We start from the raw sequence: 16,083 nt of genomic DNA on the forward strand, positions 1-16,083 counted from the left end.
GAAGAAGGCAGCGGTGGCAGTGAAACGGGGATTGTTGGAATGGAAGGTTGGTTGGGGATGGATGGGAGTGGTGGAATTGAGCCTGGTATTGGGATGGTGGGAAGTGATGGTATAGCGGGTAGACCTGGAATTGCTGGTGTTGTCTGCAGCAGTTGACGAGCAGCCTCGGAGCTTTGGCTGCCAGAGAAGAGCAAAACAGCAAGCACGAAAATGCAAGAGTATATCCTTGCCATTGTTGCTTGTATTTCTAATGGAGCCTTGAAGAACTTATTCAGGGATGCAATATATGCAACTTTGATGGATGATGTAGCAAGACAATTGGGTTCAAGAATATATAGAGGGGTTCCCGTGCATGCTAATCATATGTGGAGTTTGATTATGACTTCAATTAGTTGTCTGGAAAATTCAGTACGTGGCAGTTAATCGTTTTTGTTAGATGACCATATTCGCTATAGGATAACAATAATATTGTCCGAGCAGTTTAATCTTGAATTTGAGAGCGTAGCATGCATTCAAGTGGTTTGCATGGAATTGCTGTAGTTAGATGATGGTTGTTGTTGGTTGGACGCGGAGTCGTTCGTTAAACAAACTCCGGAGATATCGATGATCGCCATTCAACTTTAGCCACCATACCCCATAGAGGATTGATGACAGACTGAAACAAATACAACTCTCAACTAGCGGTAACTAGACTTGTACAGGTAGGTATGACCTTTGCCAGTTTGCCTGATTATTCAATAACTATCGATGCCGGGCGGTCACCTAAACCATCTGAATGAATATTCACAGATAGACCCCTTCTAAGCGTTTCTATCACTAAAACCACGCAACGATACAAGCGCTAATATGCTAAAGCATGGGCAGCATTCCAAGGGTACCATTGTCTTGTAAAGAGATTAACGTAAAACCAAGTTGTTCAACTTTAACCTAGGCGTTTGCTCCATCCCTTGAGAAGCTTAGAAGGATTCACTCCACGAATGCTGCCTCTGCGATCTTTTCCTGCCTGCAATTCTGCAATCACTTTTGCCCTTTACATTCCATTTTATGTGTTGCCTGTTTGAATATAAATATACGTTCTTGTAAGAAGCAAAGCCTTCATCCTTATGCTGTTTCAAGAGCCAGGAAATACACAGGTTACTTAAAGATTGCAATTTTTTTTTTTTTTTAAAGTATATATAGCCAAAGATGCAAACCACTGCACAAATTTTATTGCAAAAGCTTAGAAATGCAAATCTATTAGCATTACACAGACAGTAAGAATACGACATCGCAGCTTTTTGCAAGCTGACCAAATACAGTAATTTTTTGTGAGCAGATCAGTGAGTGCCTGGGCACTTTTGAGATAGAGAGATATATGACAAATCTCAAACGTAGTTAAAATGCAACCATCCCAGTTTGAGATTAATCTCAGTCAACTTTCTTTTCTTTTTTCATGTTTTTATTTCACTGGCAGTGTACAAAGCTATCAGGTTGCATTTACATGTACAAAGAAAGCATCCCTTTCATTTTGCCCTTTGGAATCAATTCCTTGTCAGCTCAATTGTATCTTCCCAAAACTGACATCTCCAACAGAAGAAATCCCGCAACAAAGTTATCAATTATTTACATAAATGATCGTGCAAAACAAGTTGTTCAGACTTTTCCTTGCCACCAACAGCTGTTGTCATCTTCTCCACTAAGATTCTCTGGCAGCTCTCTGCACTGCAATTAAAATACCTGCAATATCCTACTCCCATTCTAACTCCTAAATCTAGCGCTGAAGGTGGAGATTGTTGCTGGTGGTGCTTGGCCATTGTTGCAGGAGGTTAGGGGTTAATAACAATTTTAGAGCTCCCATTCATGATGATCTTCGCCAACTTTTCTTTCTGTGATGCAACTTAAAGGGACTCCAGCTCTTTCTGCGCTTGGAAGTTTCACAAAATAGTCCAGAAGCCAGGGCTTGTTGAAGCCACAGCTCAAAATCTTCATCTTCGTCCATCACCTCGGCATCCAGATCCCATGGGTATCTGCTAGAATTGGATCTCTGAGATGACTTGTCCAAACCAACCATGTTGACATGGAAGCTTGGCCGATGTGTATTGGGTCTACAAGCCATTCCCTGTATGTCATATAATGCTTTTTATATATTCATAATGCAATATCACTGTAATCTTAACATTTACGGTAATTGCATTACACAATAATACAGGAATATACAGAAATCAGCAGTCAAGCCTTACACTAAGTAAGAAACATATAGATTGGATCTTACAAAAATTGAGGTTAAGGTTATGTTGCACCACTAAGAGTACACTACCATTTAAAACTGGAAGTTCATTTGAGATGAGCTGTGTCTGGAAAATGGAAAAAATTTAAAAGTAGAAACTGAAACATTACAAAGGACGTACATATGAATATGATGTTTCAGCCTGGATTTATATACATGCATGTAAAACTAGACGCTGACCTGACATATGGCCCATTCTGATACATCAAAGATCTTGCTCTCAGCACAGACAAAAGCTCGCGGTATTTCCACCTGAAAGATCAAGAAATCACATGCCAAGCTTAGCACAAATTGTTGCTTTTAACAGTTAGGCCAAAAAAAAAAGCCTATCAAAATGTTATCATCAGATCAGATTTAAAGTACAGGAGATAAAAGTTGTCCTTAGATGATAAATACCTTTCGAGGCTGATCAAATATCAATGATCCTTTGTACTCCACCCATCCATCGCCATCTTTGGCTTGATGATATTGACAGCAATCCTGCATACAAAATACTACCATTTTATACATGTACAAGAAACACAAGGATCATAATATTTATTGCTTGTAACAGCCCAACCTGGCACCATCTGGCCTTGGCCTTAGTCCTATTTGTGCAGACCCAAATGTGTGAATTGCCACATTTTGTGCACTGTATACGTCTTGACTCTTCCAAGCAGTAATCAGAGCTATCCTGCTAATTGCCAAACATGATTAGAATGCTTTTCACTAATTATATTGTTTGGTGATATGATATTGAAGTTTGCAAATGCAAAAATTAAAAAGCTGCTACAGTTTAATTAGCTGGCTGCATAAAAAATCAACCAGGAAGCTGCTCCTAAGAGTCACCCTTGAAATGAATAATAACAGTAAGTGCCTTTCTGTATGTGTCTCATTACGTGGGTTACTGTGTGTCTCTGACTTAATTTGTAGGCATTCAAAACTAATTGCTTGGATCCCCTCTGCCTCCAAGACACGGACCAAACAGACAGTAAATGAAGCCAAAGTCTAGAGCTCAGCAAGTATAGATTTTACAGCAAAGAGAAAGTAGCATCAACAGCGTATGGCCTTACTAATAGCACTTATAAATCATTCATCTTTATCTCATCTATAGTCGATATGTTCTTATTTTGCAGTTTCTTTTATAGATAACTTCAGACTGTTCAGTTCCCACAAAAACTATACAAATAAATAAAAATAAAAACTCTAAAAGGCATAGGGAAGATTACAATAACTTTATACCTGACGAGAAGTGCTAGATGATCTCTGTATGACACTCTTCGATTCTTCCTTTTTAAGTTGTTCATCATAGTCCCTCTTCTTCACAGCATCAGAAAGAACCTGCACATAATGGCCATGGGTGAGCAGCAAGGAAAACCAACCAATAAAATTTTTTATCTTTGATACCAAATTTCATGCTCAATAATAACCTCATAGGCGCACTGAAGCTTCTTAAAGGATTCACTTGCAAGTGTACTTCCCATATTTTTGTCAGGATGAACAAGCATTGCCTGTGCAGAATATCCCAGAAAAATAAAAAAAGACAAGAAAGAATTGCTGATGAGACAAGGGATCTAAAATCAACAAAGTAAAGAAATGATGATCAAACAATGTACATGAACAACAACTCCCTGTCTGCCTCTTCTAAGACTCTTCACTCAATCGCATATAAATCATTATTTTATTCCTACAAATGAATTTTAGTGGTGCACTTTTAATTCTACTACAGTGTGCCATATCAGCAGAATCCTAATTACTATACATCCAGCAAGAAGTAAAAGAAAGAGGCAACAAAGAGCAAAAAGTAACTTCGCGTAATTAGAGCACCTTACCTTTTTCCTGTATTCCTTCCTCAACAAAATAGAGTCAACTTTCTTGTTGCGAGGAAACTCAAGTGCTTCATAGTGATTGTTACTACCTAAAATCCGCTTCATCTCAATAATGGAATTTTCATCTTCTCTGATAACTTGCTTGGCCGTAGATTCTTTTTGTTTGTTGACCAAAGATGATGCCACAGCAGGTTTGCTGGATGATTTACAAGACTGCACCTTTTCTGGTTCATCAGCAGGCACAGAATACTCACACTCTGTAGAGAAGCCATCCTCTGTGAATGACTCAGATTTTGTTTGCTCCTCAATGGGCACACTTTCACTCAAATTATCACAACACTGAAGCACGTAATTTAACACATCATTTGACAAGAATGCAAGATTAATTGAGAGAAAGACTCCAAACCATCCAACTCGAACTTTCACACAATACATAGCATATATCATAGCCATCAACACCACCAGCCGAGCATGATTCAGAGAAAACAGATAACCTGCATTTTTCAAAAAGACGCTTAGATCAACATAATGCAGAGAAGAGACGGGAGAAACCATACAAATACATGTAAACACTCGCTGGAATAATTTAACCATGAGCTAAAAGCCATATTTGTACTCTCAAAAGCAGAGCTGCCTTATTAAGACCACAACCCAGAGGTATTGTTGAACAAAGCTATGACCACTAGATCCAAGGTGGAAAACAAGATATTGTTCCATTATATTTTCTATGGAATTCCTTAAAGCTATACCCATATTAATGTCCCGGAAGCATGCACAGACCATAGAAAATCAATAAACGACAAAAGCATACTTTCCAAGCTTCACATAAACGCTTGTCTGCTACCTCTGAAGAGGCAATTCCTATACATCATTTCCACACTAAAAAAGAGAGGTAAGAGCCAGAATACGACTTAAATAACTTGCCACACCCTCCCTCAGTATGGCCCCAAGACATGTATTTTGAGTTAAAAAATCATCCATACCATGTAAAAATTAAACTAACACGCTAAAAACTCAGTTCATGTACAGTAGAACAGTATGTACATATTTTTTTTAACCTACAAAAACATAGCTTTACTTGCTCCTTCCAATAGTAAAATTGAACTTATTTACAGGACAGATCAACAATGAATCAGATAGTGGAGTCAACATAGAGGTTCCACATTCATTATGTATACATCATTTGGTCTTTCCCAAAATCTGAGGAAGAGATCCAATTTTCTCTACAGACACAAGCAGAATTAGGGGCACAACGGGAACACAAGAAAAGAGAATGAAATATTCATATGCATATGGTACCATGGATGTATGCCCATTTTACTAGGATTCTTTGATCATTCATTCACGACATACCTCCAACAATGAACAATGTACCCGTTATCCAAAAGTTTGCATACATCCACAAAATTAAGATGGCAAAAAGCCCTACAATGAAAAGCCCAGGAGTATATCCCAAGTATTGTACAGCAATCCCAGCAGCTCCCTGAAAATACATAAGCAACTGTTAGTATCTGCTTCTGAGTCTTTCCAAAAGAGAATCCATAAAATTTGTTACCCAGGCATTTCATCACAGTTACAAGGAAATAAAAAGTCCACACTCCAGCTGGCAACAAAAGACTATCAGTGATTCAAGGAAGATAAGTTAAATCTACATCCAGAAAAAATACTCCGGGCAAATTTCGCTCATAATTACAAATAAAAATTGGTCAAAGGATCTTTATTAATTAAAAAAGTGCCAATATGAGAAATTTGGGTAAATTTAGTAGCTAAACATATTAATGTAAATCTATAGCTAAGTGAACTCAAGTCATCCTAAAATAGAAGAAATGCACTATACCCATGTACTTGCAATATTCCAAACCTTCCTTTTTATTCTACAGACACGATCGAAGTCAACAAAATTCTTCCATTGAGATGGTCAAATTCTTCCTTATTTGAATCAAAAGATTGTATCAGTATCAAATCATTAATTTCAATCCCATTTCATCGTGTCACACCCCAATTAGCATACACTACAATACAGATAACACAAATCTCACATATCCAGCAACTGCTAGTACATGACTGCAATCTAGAACAACAAACTCTTAGTAATGAGCAAGCCCATCGAAGGTATGTGTGTGTGTGTGAAAAGGAAAATTTGCTAATCTTCGCCAAAAACCAGAAGATCCGAAATGAAACTGAGCAATTGAAAAGAAGTTTCAAGAAGTGGAGATATACCATACTAAGAAGGACATATACAAGACACGATAATGATGTCAAACTAAGAAAACAACTCCACATGATAACAAGCAAAGCTGCCGAACCAAGCCCAATAAACGACCGAAATCCTCTGACTCCACAATCCTTCCATCGAATCAACAAAAGCAACATCAGTCTCCCCAGCCTTGCACACGCACAACAAACCATTGGCCAATGCCTCTCTATAAATATCCCAATCTTGTCTCGGAAACAGCTGGCTGTTGTTCTCACAACAGAGTAACAAATTTTCTTGGATTGCAACCATTTCCAAACTTGTTTAAACAGCCCAATATCCTCCATTCTAAATAGAAAATCTGCAACCAATGCTACTTTCTACAGACAGAAGTAGTAAAGACCAAATCCTGTACTTAAATCCCCAAAAAAGCGTCAAACTGTAATCCAGATGTCTTACTAGTCAAAACCCAGAAAACTTGAAATCCATAAATGGTTGTTTATCCTTGCAGAACTGCTCTGCTGTTGCAGCAAAATTACCCATGGGACTATAAAGTAGACTGTGATCCCGACAAACTACAGCAGCACCCAGTTCAGAATTCATAAAATATTTTCTGAAAAAATCCACAATATACGATGTTCAAGCAGATAAAGGAAGCATTTAACGCAGTCAAGTGTTGAAAGACTAAAAATAGGCCAGCAAAACACTCAACTTGCTTCACCTGTACGTTTCCCAAAAGGCAAATTATAGACCCCAATATTCTACCATGTACTTTACCGGCACATTTTCACTATCAGTATCTTCTAAACAGTATTGACCCTGAACAGAAAACTCCTTCACAGCCACAACACAATTTCATCATCAAGAGCCTCAAACACCAAAAATCTTAGACAACGGATCAGACAGCCCACATCTGCATGCAAACCTACACACAGTTCCACATACTAATTAATCTGCATGTGAAAGATGGAGCAGCGACGGAAAGAGGGGAGATGTGAGAGAGACAATGAGGTGAGAGAAAAGGGGAAAAGAAATTTCTTTTTGGACGGGAAGGAGCCCTAAAGCTAAGCTTGATTCTTGAGGCTTTATTGACCTGATTTTTGCCCCTTCTTACCTGTGAGAAATCAGAAAACCCTAGCTTTATTTATCAGAGAATGCTTGTGAAAAAGAAAGTACCCAATAACACGAGACAAACGCTAAAAAGCTTCAAAAAGAAAAGATACCCCACTCCCCACTGTGGTTTTTTGAGAGTGTGTGTGTGTGTGTGTGTGAGAGAGAGAGAGAGAGAGAGAGAGAGAGGGGGGGGGGAAGGGGAATGAGGCAGTGACAGTGACACTATAATGTAAGCTTTTGTTTCTTCAGCACTAATAAGTCCATCAAAAAGGGAAAAAGGAAAAAACAGAGAGAGCATTTGGGATTGGTTCACATTAAACAAAGAGTTTTTACCAGCATAATCTGTTTATTTAGTACTGTAAATTTTTGGGTTGTACAGGACGGAACGTAGAAAAGTGAAATGAACTTCAAATGATTTCATCCTCACCAAGAGAACAGCTAAACTGGAACTCACAGCAAAAAAGAAATGGTTTGCTAAAGAAGACAACCAAAATGCCCAAATAATGAAAAGAGAGAGAGAGAGAGAGAGAAATTAGAGAAAGAAGTGATGAAGAATGAGTAGCAACTAAATCAGGCAGGGTCGCACTAGAATGAAGAAGAAGATACAAGCGGAGAATATACTCGCAAGATGGCAGTAGCAGTAATATACTCTCTATTTCTTTCATCCACCGTCTTTTTGTTTTAGTTTATTCTGGGAGAGAAATTAATGATGGATAATCATAATCCAAATGGGGAGAAGGTGGGGCCCAGTTCTCGCTTTGCCCTTTATAATTTTTTAATAATTTAAAAGGAAAAAAAAAGAAAAGGAAAAAAGAAAGAGCAACTTTTTTTGGTGGGGGTCCATTAAATATAGGCCGGTAGTTCTTCCACCTTGAGTAAGTTATGTTAGGTGTTCCACTATTCCTTCCCAAAGATCCCAGCTGTAGACTGGGGTGGGTGGGTTTCTCGTTTGGGTAATAAATGGTTTAACCGTTCGACCCGACTCCACGACTCGGATTAAATCACACATTCAAACCATTCAACAAGACGAGACTGTTAATATATTCAAGGCAATTTACACTTTGCAGGTAACAACTCAGTTAAATTTTTCTGATATGATGACGGTAATAGCCTCGTGCTGTTGAAGAATTTGTCATCTCAATCGATCCATCTTCATCTTCTTCATCAGTTGTATAATCCGGTGGGGTTTTTTTTTTATATGCACTTACCTGCCGGGCTCGGCTTACCACTACTACTAGGGATTTGCAGTCGTTCCTTTGATTGTGGAGTAGCGTGTATCTGAAACAATTCCGAGATGCCCATAGGCCAGTTTTTTGTACTCTCGTCCTTTCATTTTGTTTTTCTTACCATTTTCACTCCGTATGCATCTTACTTGCAGGTTTCATATTCTAGATTTGAAATGTTTCCTTGACAGTGTTGCAAAACGGTTCTCAACACCTCTTTTTTTGTTTCATCTCCTGAACCAAACCCTTGCTCTAGGAAGTTCGTATTCTCACATACAACCTAGTCTGGTAGAGGATTTTTTTTAGATAAATAAAAATTTAAGTGAATTTAGCTCTGATCATCGTTACGTTGGTCAGGACATACTCTTGAAATCATAAATCAATTACAGGAGATTGCCCGCCAACACAATTCTTGCATCAGTAGCGAAATCGAACACACGACTTTTTGCCAACCATCTCTTATTATTAAGCTATAAATTGGGAAGGCCCATGCCAAAATGAGAACATGTCCATGCCTTCCACAATGGGCTACTCTTTAACTCTGCTTTGAAGCGACTCAGTGCTTTCCTCTTCCTTTAATAATGCGTTTGGCATTGGCAAGAGCTGACTCCAAAAATTCGTATTATATGTACATACATGAAACAGGTGGGGGTGGAATCTAATAATCATCTAATTGCCACTGCAATACACATCTTGACGAGGTAACGAATAAAATTCACTCACCCAATATGGTAAAAGAATAAAGAAAGAAAATGCAACGACCTCTTCAATTTGGTTACCCTAAGCTTACATGCTTTGGGTGCATGGAAAAGTAAACGTCATGGTAGCTTGAGAAGAAGCTGCTGAAGTTAATCTTGTGGTATCCAGATTGTCGGAGCCAGAGGATGCATAATTGCCGGGGGTATGATCCCTTCCAGGCTTAGCTTTAGGGGCGTTGCTTCTGACCTTGAGGTCCATGAAGTCGGAGATTAAGCCTGGTTTCGTGATCTTATGCTCATCAACATCTAATTTATCTGTTAGCATCTTGACAACACTGGACATGGATGGTCGAAGCTTCGGATCATCCTGAGTGCACAGAAGCCCAATCTTCAGGAATCTGCATGCTTGTTCGGCATCAAAATTCCCGTTTAGTGCTGTATCTACGAGCCCAACTAGTTCCCTTCTTTCATATAGTTTCCAGGTCTGCAAAACAGATCCAATGTTGAACTTGAGAAACAGCTTGAACTCAAATTGAACATGAAAATACTAAATAACCCTGTAAATGGAGACTTCTACTTCTGAAGCACTGAACTTACTGGTTTTGGAAAAATAGAACTCGACTGAATTACACAAATACAGGGTTTGGATTGCAACAAATTGTTGACAGTTTAAGGGGCCCTACAAACTTGCAAAAGAGTTCTGCTTCTACTTGTTTAACTCAAAACCACGCGAGGGATTTGGATCCGGGCCACTCAACTCCAATTCTGTTCCCTCAATCGCAAGGAACAAAATACAGCATTAATAAAGCGACCCTACAAATTTTCTTGCCAATATATATCCTTTCTCTTCATCTGGCTTCAATCACGGACATACTCTGTTAACTATAAATCCAATCTCCCTATGTTTCCTCTGCTTAAAGAAATATTAATGATGTTTCTCCATGGGAAAAAGAAAAAGAAAAGGAATTAAGGTTGATTGACGATTTAAAATAGCTAACTATAAACTTGTCCATGAGCAGATTTTATGCTCCTATCAGATTGTTTTCACTTCTAAGAATGCTCAAAAACTTGCAAAAATAGGAATCAATGAAATTGAGAATCAAGCATTAGCAACCCATTGCTGATGCTATTTGCTCATAACTTTAACATATATGGCAATTATGAAAGTGTAAAAGATCACCTAAAGGTGAAGTGACTCAACAACCATACCCTTTCAAGAAGATACTGTTCTTCAATAGGAAGTCTTGTGTTGGTGTTGCATCTTCCACTAACTATTTCAATTAACAGAACTCCAAAGCTGTAAATGTCTGCTTTACGTGTCAACTGGCCTCTTATTGCATATTCAGGCGCCAAATAACCACTGCAACGACAATATAGCTGACATTAAAAACTCAGTGTCATAAAAAATGGTTCCTGATTTCACTAAGAAGGATAATAACATTCAAAGTCTTATGGTTTAAACTAGGATAACTAATCAAAACCCATAAATCTAGGCATCTTTATCCACTTAGAGGTTTAGAGGGGGAGCAAATCCTCACAAAACTAGATGTTCATGCATAAGAGTTAAACCAGGATTGACATCCTCAAAAAGAGAACCTTCATAGGTCCAGTACAAGGATGAAGAGATTGTTTCAAAACTTACATGGTCCCTGCCACTCGTGTACTGACATGAGTCATGTTGGGAGGGATGAGTTTTGCAAGACCAAAATCTGAAATTTTAGGTGTTAGATCCTTGTCTAGAAGTATATTGCTTGCTTTGATATCCCGGTGGACAATATGAGGTCTCACTTCCTCATGAAGGTAAGCAAGTCCTCTAGCAACTCCGATGCAAATTTTTTTCCTTATTCGCCAAGTAAACTGGATGTTATTGTAATCTCCATCTGGAAACGAACATTCAAGACCTTTAGATCCAATCCTGCTTCAGAGAAAATTAGACTGAAGAAAACAATTTTTAATTACCGGTGTAAGATATTCATTGCTCAAAGTTTCAATAATTCAGTGCTCCATGCTTTAGATGCACGTGTTCAAAAGTTTTGAAGAATTTGAAATCTCTAAATTTGTCCTTTGGCTTTAAGTAAACTTCATTTTGCTGCCCAAGAATGAAAAACTATTTTTAAATACACAGGTTACAGACTTGAACGCAATCAAATTACGGGTCCTTTTGGTACAGAATGAGGATATATCATCGCAAGCATATTGGAGCATACTGTTAATAGGCGAGAGATGGGGAAAGAAGCTCTTTTCTTGGACTCATGAATGGTTGGCCAGAAATAAACTTGTACTCCGTAAAATAAGAACATTTCAAAAAGGATAAGCCTTGTTAAAACTGCTTTTTATAAGTCAACAGATGGGAATTAATTGTTCCTATTGCAAGCACAAGATCTTGAAGGTCAGAAACAGAAAAGTAACATTACCAAGAAGTGTTGTTGCAAGACTATTCTTCTCTAGGTAGTTGTACACCAAAATTCTGTGATTGCCTTCCACACAACAACCGTAAAGTTTCACTAGATTTTCGTGCTGTATTTCCGAAATCACTTGAATTTCAGTCAAGAACTCACGTACTCCTTGCCTCGATTCAGTAGAAAGAACCTTTATGGCAGCCATCTGGCCGGCCATCTGGCCGCTTCTGAGCTTTCCCTACAAAGTGAGGATATATCAGTAAAACTGTGACACAGGGGCTCGAAAAGGAAAAGTACATACATATATTCACATCAAAAGGAGTTTCTCTACCTTGTAGACAGAACCAAATCCACCCTCCCCTATTTTATTGGTTGGACTAAAATCATCAGTGGCAATTCTCAACGCCTTGTACGGGTAAAGAGTGACGTTCTGGATGCCAGAGAGCTCTGTTCATGAGTCCACTCTTATTAGGTTCATTCATAAATGGACAAGCAAGAAACATAAATTAAGGTGTTGCGTGGCATTGCTAGTTTATGCAGGCACAGCTACTAGAAAAGAGTTTCTAGGTGGAGGATGGAAGAACACAGTCTGTTTGAAAGTCCCGGACAGTTTATCTGAATAAGAGTACTTTGTTTACCATCATCTAGCTCAACCGAGCGGTGTGTTGCTGAATCCAACTTTCTACCAAATAAACAGGAGAAGCAAGTCATGACTGTATGATTGGCCAATTATCTGCCTTCTCTGTAAAATATAGCTGCTCCAGAAGAAACTGTATTCAAAGCCAGTCAAATCAGAATACAGGAAATCACGCAAAGGGCACATTGTTATCAGAAAGGTATTCTTGGAAGGTTAGCAAACTAACAATGTATTGCATAAACTTCTCTTGTGTACTCCCTTGTGCGTATGGACATAAGAATACTTGTTTTAAACTGTTCTTAGACAGTAAACATTTAGATGCAAGTAATGTTTTATAAACACTAGCCGAAAAATTTTATGCTGCAAAGAAATCACACAGTAACAACCATTGGTTAGTTTGATTTTGCATGATCCTTAGTATGGATAGGTGTCAAAATGCTGAAGGATCATAACTTATAGCCACAGAAAATCCAAAGACAACAAAACGATCAAGTCTGAGATGGACAGCCGCAGCTTTTCAGCATATTTATATGGGAGAACTTCTGCTAATAAAATGGTGCCCCAAAACATTTCCATGGTATCAAAAGACCAGGTTTCTACTAAATCCACCTCTATCGAGATTATGCCATAGAAACAGAAATGTAATGGGGTCCCTTTAATAGGAGAAACACCAACCCACGATCCCCGAAAATAGTTGCAATTCAAGAATAAATTAGAATTCAAGTGTTCTCGCCAAAATAAAGGCGAACGATCAACTAACAAAAGTTGAAAAATCAGGCACCTATACATTGATCGTACCCATATTACCACCTATACCCCAGAATCATTTCTACTCGGTAGTAGCAGTTGTTACTGGCAAGCATCAAGTAAAATCTAGATGAATTCCAACTAAGGCATACAGAAAGAAACCCCCTGGATTCACTACCAAAGTTATGAAAAAAATGAGTAAATGAAGCCCAGATGAGACAAGTACCTGAGAAGCTGAGAAAAAGAGCAAAGGAAAGAACTTGGGGCCCAAATGCCGCGACACGAGGTTAAAATCCAAAAGAAGCAGCAGGGAGATCCTGAAATATCAGAAATCGAAAGTCTTCCTAAAGCCCTCTAAGGTTCCGTCTGATTCCTGAACTTTGCTTTCTACCATACAATATATGTCGGGAATGTGCGTGTTGGTACGTCAGGCTGTCACGCTTGTACCGTTGTACGTGCACCCACACAAATACAAAGACCATAGACCAGAAGTACAGTAGTAGAAGGAAGGAGCCGAGGAGGTGGTGGAGGATGACGATTGGTTTCCGTCGCATCAGAATCAAACTATCAGTTGCTGTTAAAGAGGAGCGATGAAAACAGGGGTGGAAGAGGGGAGTGGGGGCTCCAAAGAAGAGAGGCGCGTAACTGTACGGAAGAGTAGCGCGTAAGAAGTCAACGCAGGCGTCACTCCCAACTTTCCAAGTTAAAGTGCTTGTATGCTTCCCTATTGATTTGATTCTTGTACACCCGGTCAAAGTCCCCTCTAATTTCTGCCACGCAACTCACCAATCCACACAAGGACGTGGCAGTACGCAGTAATTCTCCAGATGGAAATGGTAGTGAGAGAGACTCGAATTGTACAGCCTCGGACAAGCCTCCTTTGGAATTTGTTGCCTATGCCCGTGTTAAATGGCACTACTACTACTATAATATACTCCCTCCATTTTTTTATAACTGACGTTTAAGGTTTTGCACACCAATTAAGAAAAGTTTTTCATTGTTTAAATCTATACACTACTTTCCTTTTGTACCCTCATTAATTGTCCAATTCACCCATATTTTCTCTCACTAGAGTACTAAATGGTGCTGTTTTACTAGGCCAAAAGCAAAGAGAGAAGCAATAATTACTAGAAGTAGTAATTAAGAACCCTGTAATGGAAAAGAGAGATAAAAGGGTAAAATTGTGAAAAAATAATTAATGCTGCATGGGAATAATACAATGACAGATAAAAGTACTTAAGAGCAAATTTCTTAAACGTCAGTTATAAAAAAAGGGAGGGAGTACTACGTACATGTAAATTCAATCAGTATCAGCAAATTTTAAGGTTGGTTTTTCTATATGGAACATTAAATGCTGAGAAAGATTTTGTACTGTAGCTGTATGATGTTAGACAAAATCATCGTATCTTGATACGAGGAAAAGATGAACTGGATTGTCCAGAAGAGAAAGCGGAGAGGGAAGGTCTCGAAATCAAACTCTTCTACTTGAACTGGAAAAAAAAAAAAAAAAAATTCGTCATGATTTTTTTTGGGTAAGTAAAAGATCTAATACTAACATATATTTTAATTAACTATTACTTATTAGCCTCAGTTCATTACAGCATTCTCAAATCATCCAGCAAAATAGATAGTTTAAAGGAGGCAGGCAGATTACAAAAGAAAAGAGGAAAGATAAGATAAAAGATGTCCGTTTGAAATGCAATTTTTTGAAGTTTTAATATAAAAACATGCTGCAGTGATTTTGATGCATTGGAGATAAAAAAAAAAAAAAAGAATTAAAAAAATATGTTAAAAAAAATTGTAGAAAAATGACAATACACACGAGGCGGCCCCGTTTGCCAATCCGTATACGTGGCCATTTCGTCACGTTCCAGGAGGTGGACATTTAAGAAAAGTCTCAATGGGAAAAGGTCCGGAGCACAGTTGACCGGGGTGGCAGACAGATATTGAATTCGCAGCCCTATGAGGTGTCACGGAAATTTCTGGCCCAGAAAAGAAAGAAAAAAAAAAAAGAGCTGCATGAGACCCGTAAGATCGCGGGGAAAGCACAGAGTGTGTTTGGATCGTAAGTTATTTGAAATATTTTTACTGTAGTACTTTTTGTGATATGATGTATGTGAGATAAAAAAATAATTGGCAAGATAAAAAGGTGTATTGGAAATTGTAATGGTGATGTCAGCAAATATATTTGGCCAAATAATTAGCTGTCCAAACACACTCACTAGTTCTTTCTGTCAATAATGCAATTCGCAGCCCAGAATGAGCGGCAAGACATGCTAAATCCATCGGAATTTGGAATAAATCCCAGTTTGTGTTTTGTATTTAGGCACCAATAAATATTGTACATCTTTGGAGTTGGACGAGGCATTTTCATTTTGGTCAAATTATTTTAAGGTCACCGCTAAGTGTGAAAAAGAGGAACGGAACTTGAATGTTAACAATTTAAATAGAGAGATTTCATCAAATTGGAATGATAAGTGAATGGGATGCCAAGTAAACATTCCTCTAGTTCAGTAGAAAATCAAAATTACTCCCTCCGTCACATTTTTTATTAGAAACGACATGCAGATAGGTCAACAATTATTGTGTGTGCGCGACGCGGCGCGTGTGTTTTTTGTTTTTTTTTGGTTTTGGTGTGTAAAGACATTTTCAAAATAATTTGGTCACCCTGATAAGGATAATTATTAAATAGAGACACAACTTTTTTGACTGGTAGACTTGATCATTTGAAAAATAAGAATAATATGGTGTGAAAACTCCATTTCATGTTCCAAGCTGCAAATAAACTGACGTTGTTGTCATGTTGAATTAGGAAGATTCTTTTTTTCACGGCAATTAACCAAAGAATGGTCGTTAAGCTTCTGGACGAATACTAATTACAGTCTAGCCTGTAACATCAGTAACCTAAATAAGAAATAAATTTCTTGATTCATAACTAATAGATAATTAAGACTGTATTGATCTATAAATAAATAAACAAATACCAAGAGAAGGAAGT

General features: G+C 38.1%; 2 protein-coding genes across 4 annotated transcripts; both read right to left on the bottom strand.

The window, feature by feature from the left end:
* Positions 1 to 1,394: 1,394 nt before the first annotated feature.
* On the bottom strand, positions 1,395 to 7,939 carry LOC113770585. 3 transcript variants are annotated; one of them, XM_027315095.1, is made up of 10 exons: positions 7,809 to 7,939; positions 6,295 to 7,193; positions 5,428 to 5,557; positions 4,078 to 4,568; positions 3,676 to 3,756; positions 3,488 to 3,586; positions 2,826 to 2,942; positions 2,663 to 2,746; positions 2,447 to 2,518; positions 1,395 to 2,098 (listed from the first exon to the last, which is right to left on the bottom strand). In XM_027315095.1, exons 2-10 carry the CDS (start codon positions 6,613 to 6,615, stop codon positions 1,838 to 1,840), a joined length of 1,656 nt encoding a protein of 551 aa, XP_027170896.1. In that variant the 5' UTR covers positions 6,616 to 7,193; positions 7,809 to 7,939; the 3' UTR covers positions 1,395 to 1,837. The 3 variants fall into 3 exon arrangements, with proteins under 3 accessions (XP_027170896.1, XP_027170897.1, XP_027170895.1); XM_027315096.1 differs by lacking the exon at positions 7,809 to 7,939 and having other exon boundaries at positions 2,826 to 2,939; positions 6,295 to 7,518; XM_027315094.1 differs by lacking the exon at positions 7,809 to 7,939 and having other exon boundaries at positions 6,295 to 7,518.
* A 1,129-nt stretch (positions 7,940 to 9,068) lies between these two features.
* On the bottom strand, positions 9,069 to 13,675 carry LOC113769840 (cold-responsive protein kinase 1). Its single transcript, XM_027314140.1, has 7 exons — positions 13,312 to 13,675; positions 12,340 to 12,471; positions 12,033 to 12,148; positions 11,717 to 11,939; positions 10,945 to 11,182; positions 10,512 to 10,662; positions 9,069 to 9,786 (listed from the first exon to the last, which is right to left on the bottom strand). Exons 2-7 carry the CDS (start codon positions 12,410 to 12,412, stop codon positions 9,391 to 9,393), a joined length of 1,197 nt encoding a protein of 398 aa, XP_027169941.1. The 5' UTR covers positions 12,413 to 12,471; positions 13,312 to 13,675; the 3' UTR covers positions 9,069 to 9,390.
* Between the last annotated feature and the right edge of the window lie 2,408 nt (positions 13,676 to 16,083).

Source organism: Coffea eugenioides, chromosome 5 (assembly GCF_003713205.1).
Source record: "Coffea eugenioides isolate CCC68of chromosome 5, Ceug_1.0, whole genome shotgun sequence".
Lineage (NCBI taxonomy): Eukaryota > Viridiplantae > Streptophyta > Magnoliopsida > Gentianales > Rubiaceae > Coffea > Coffea eugenioides.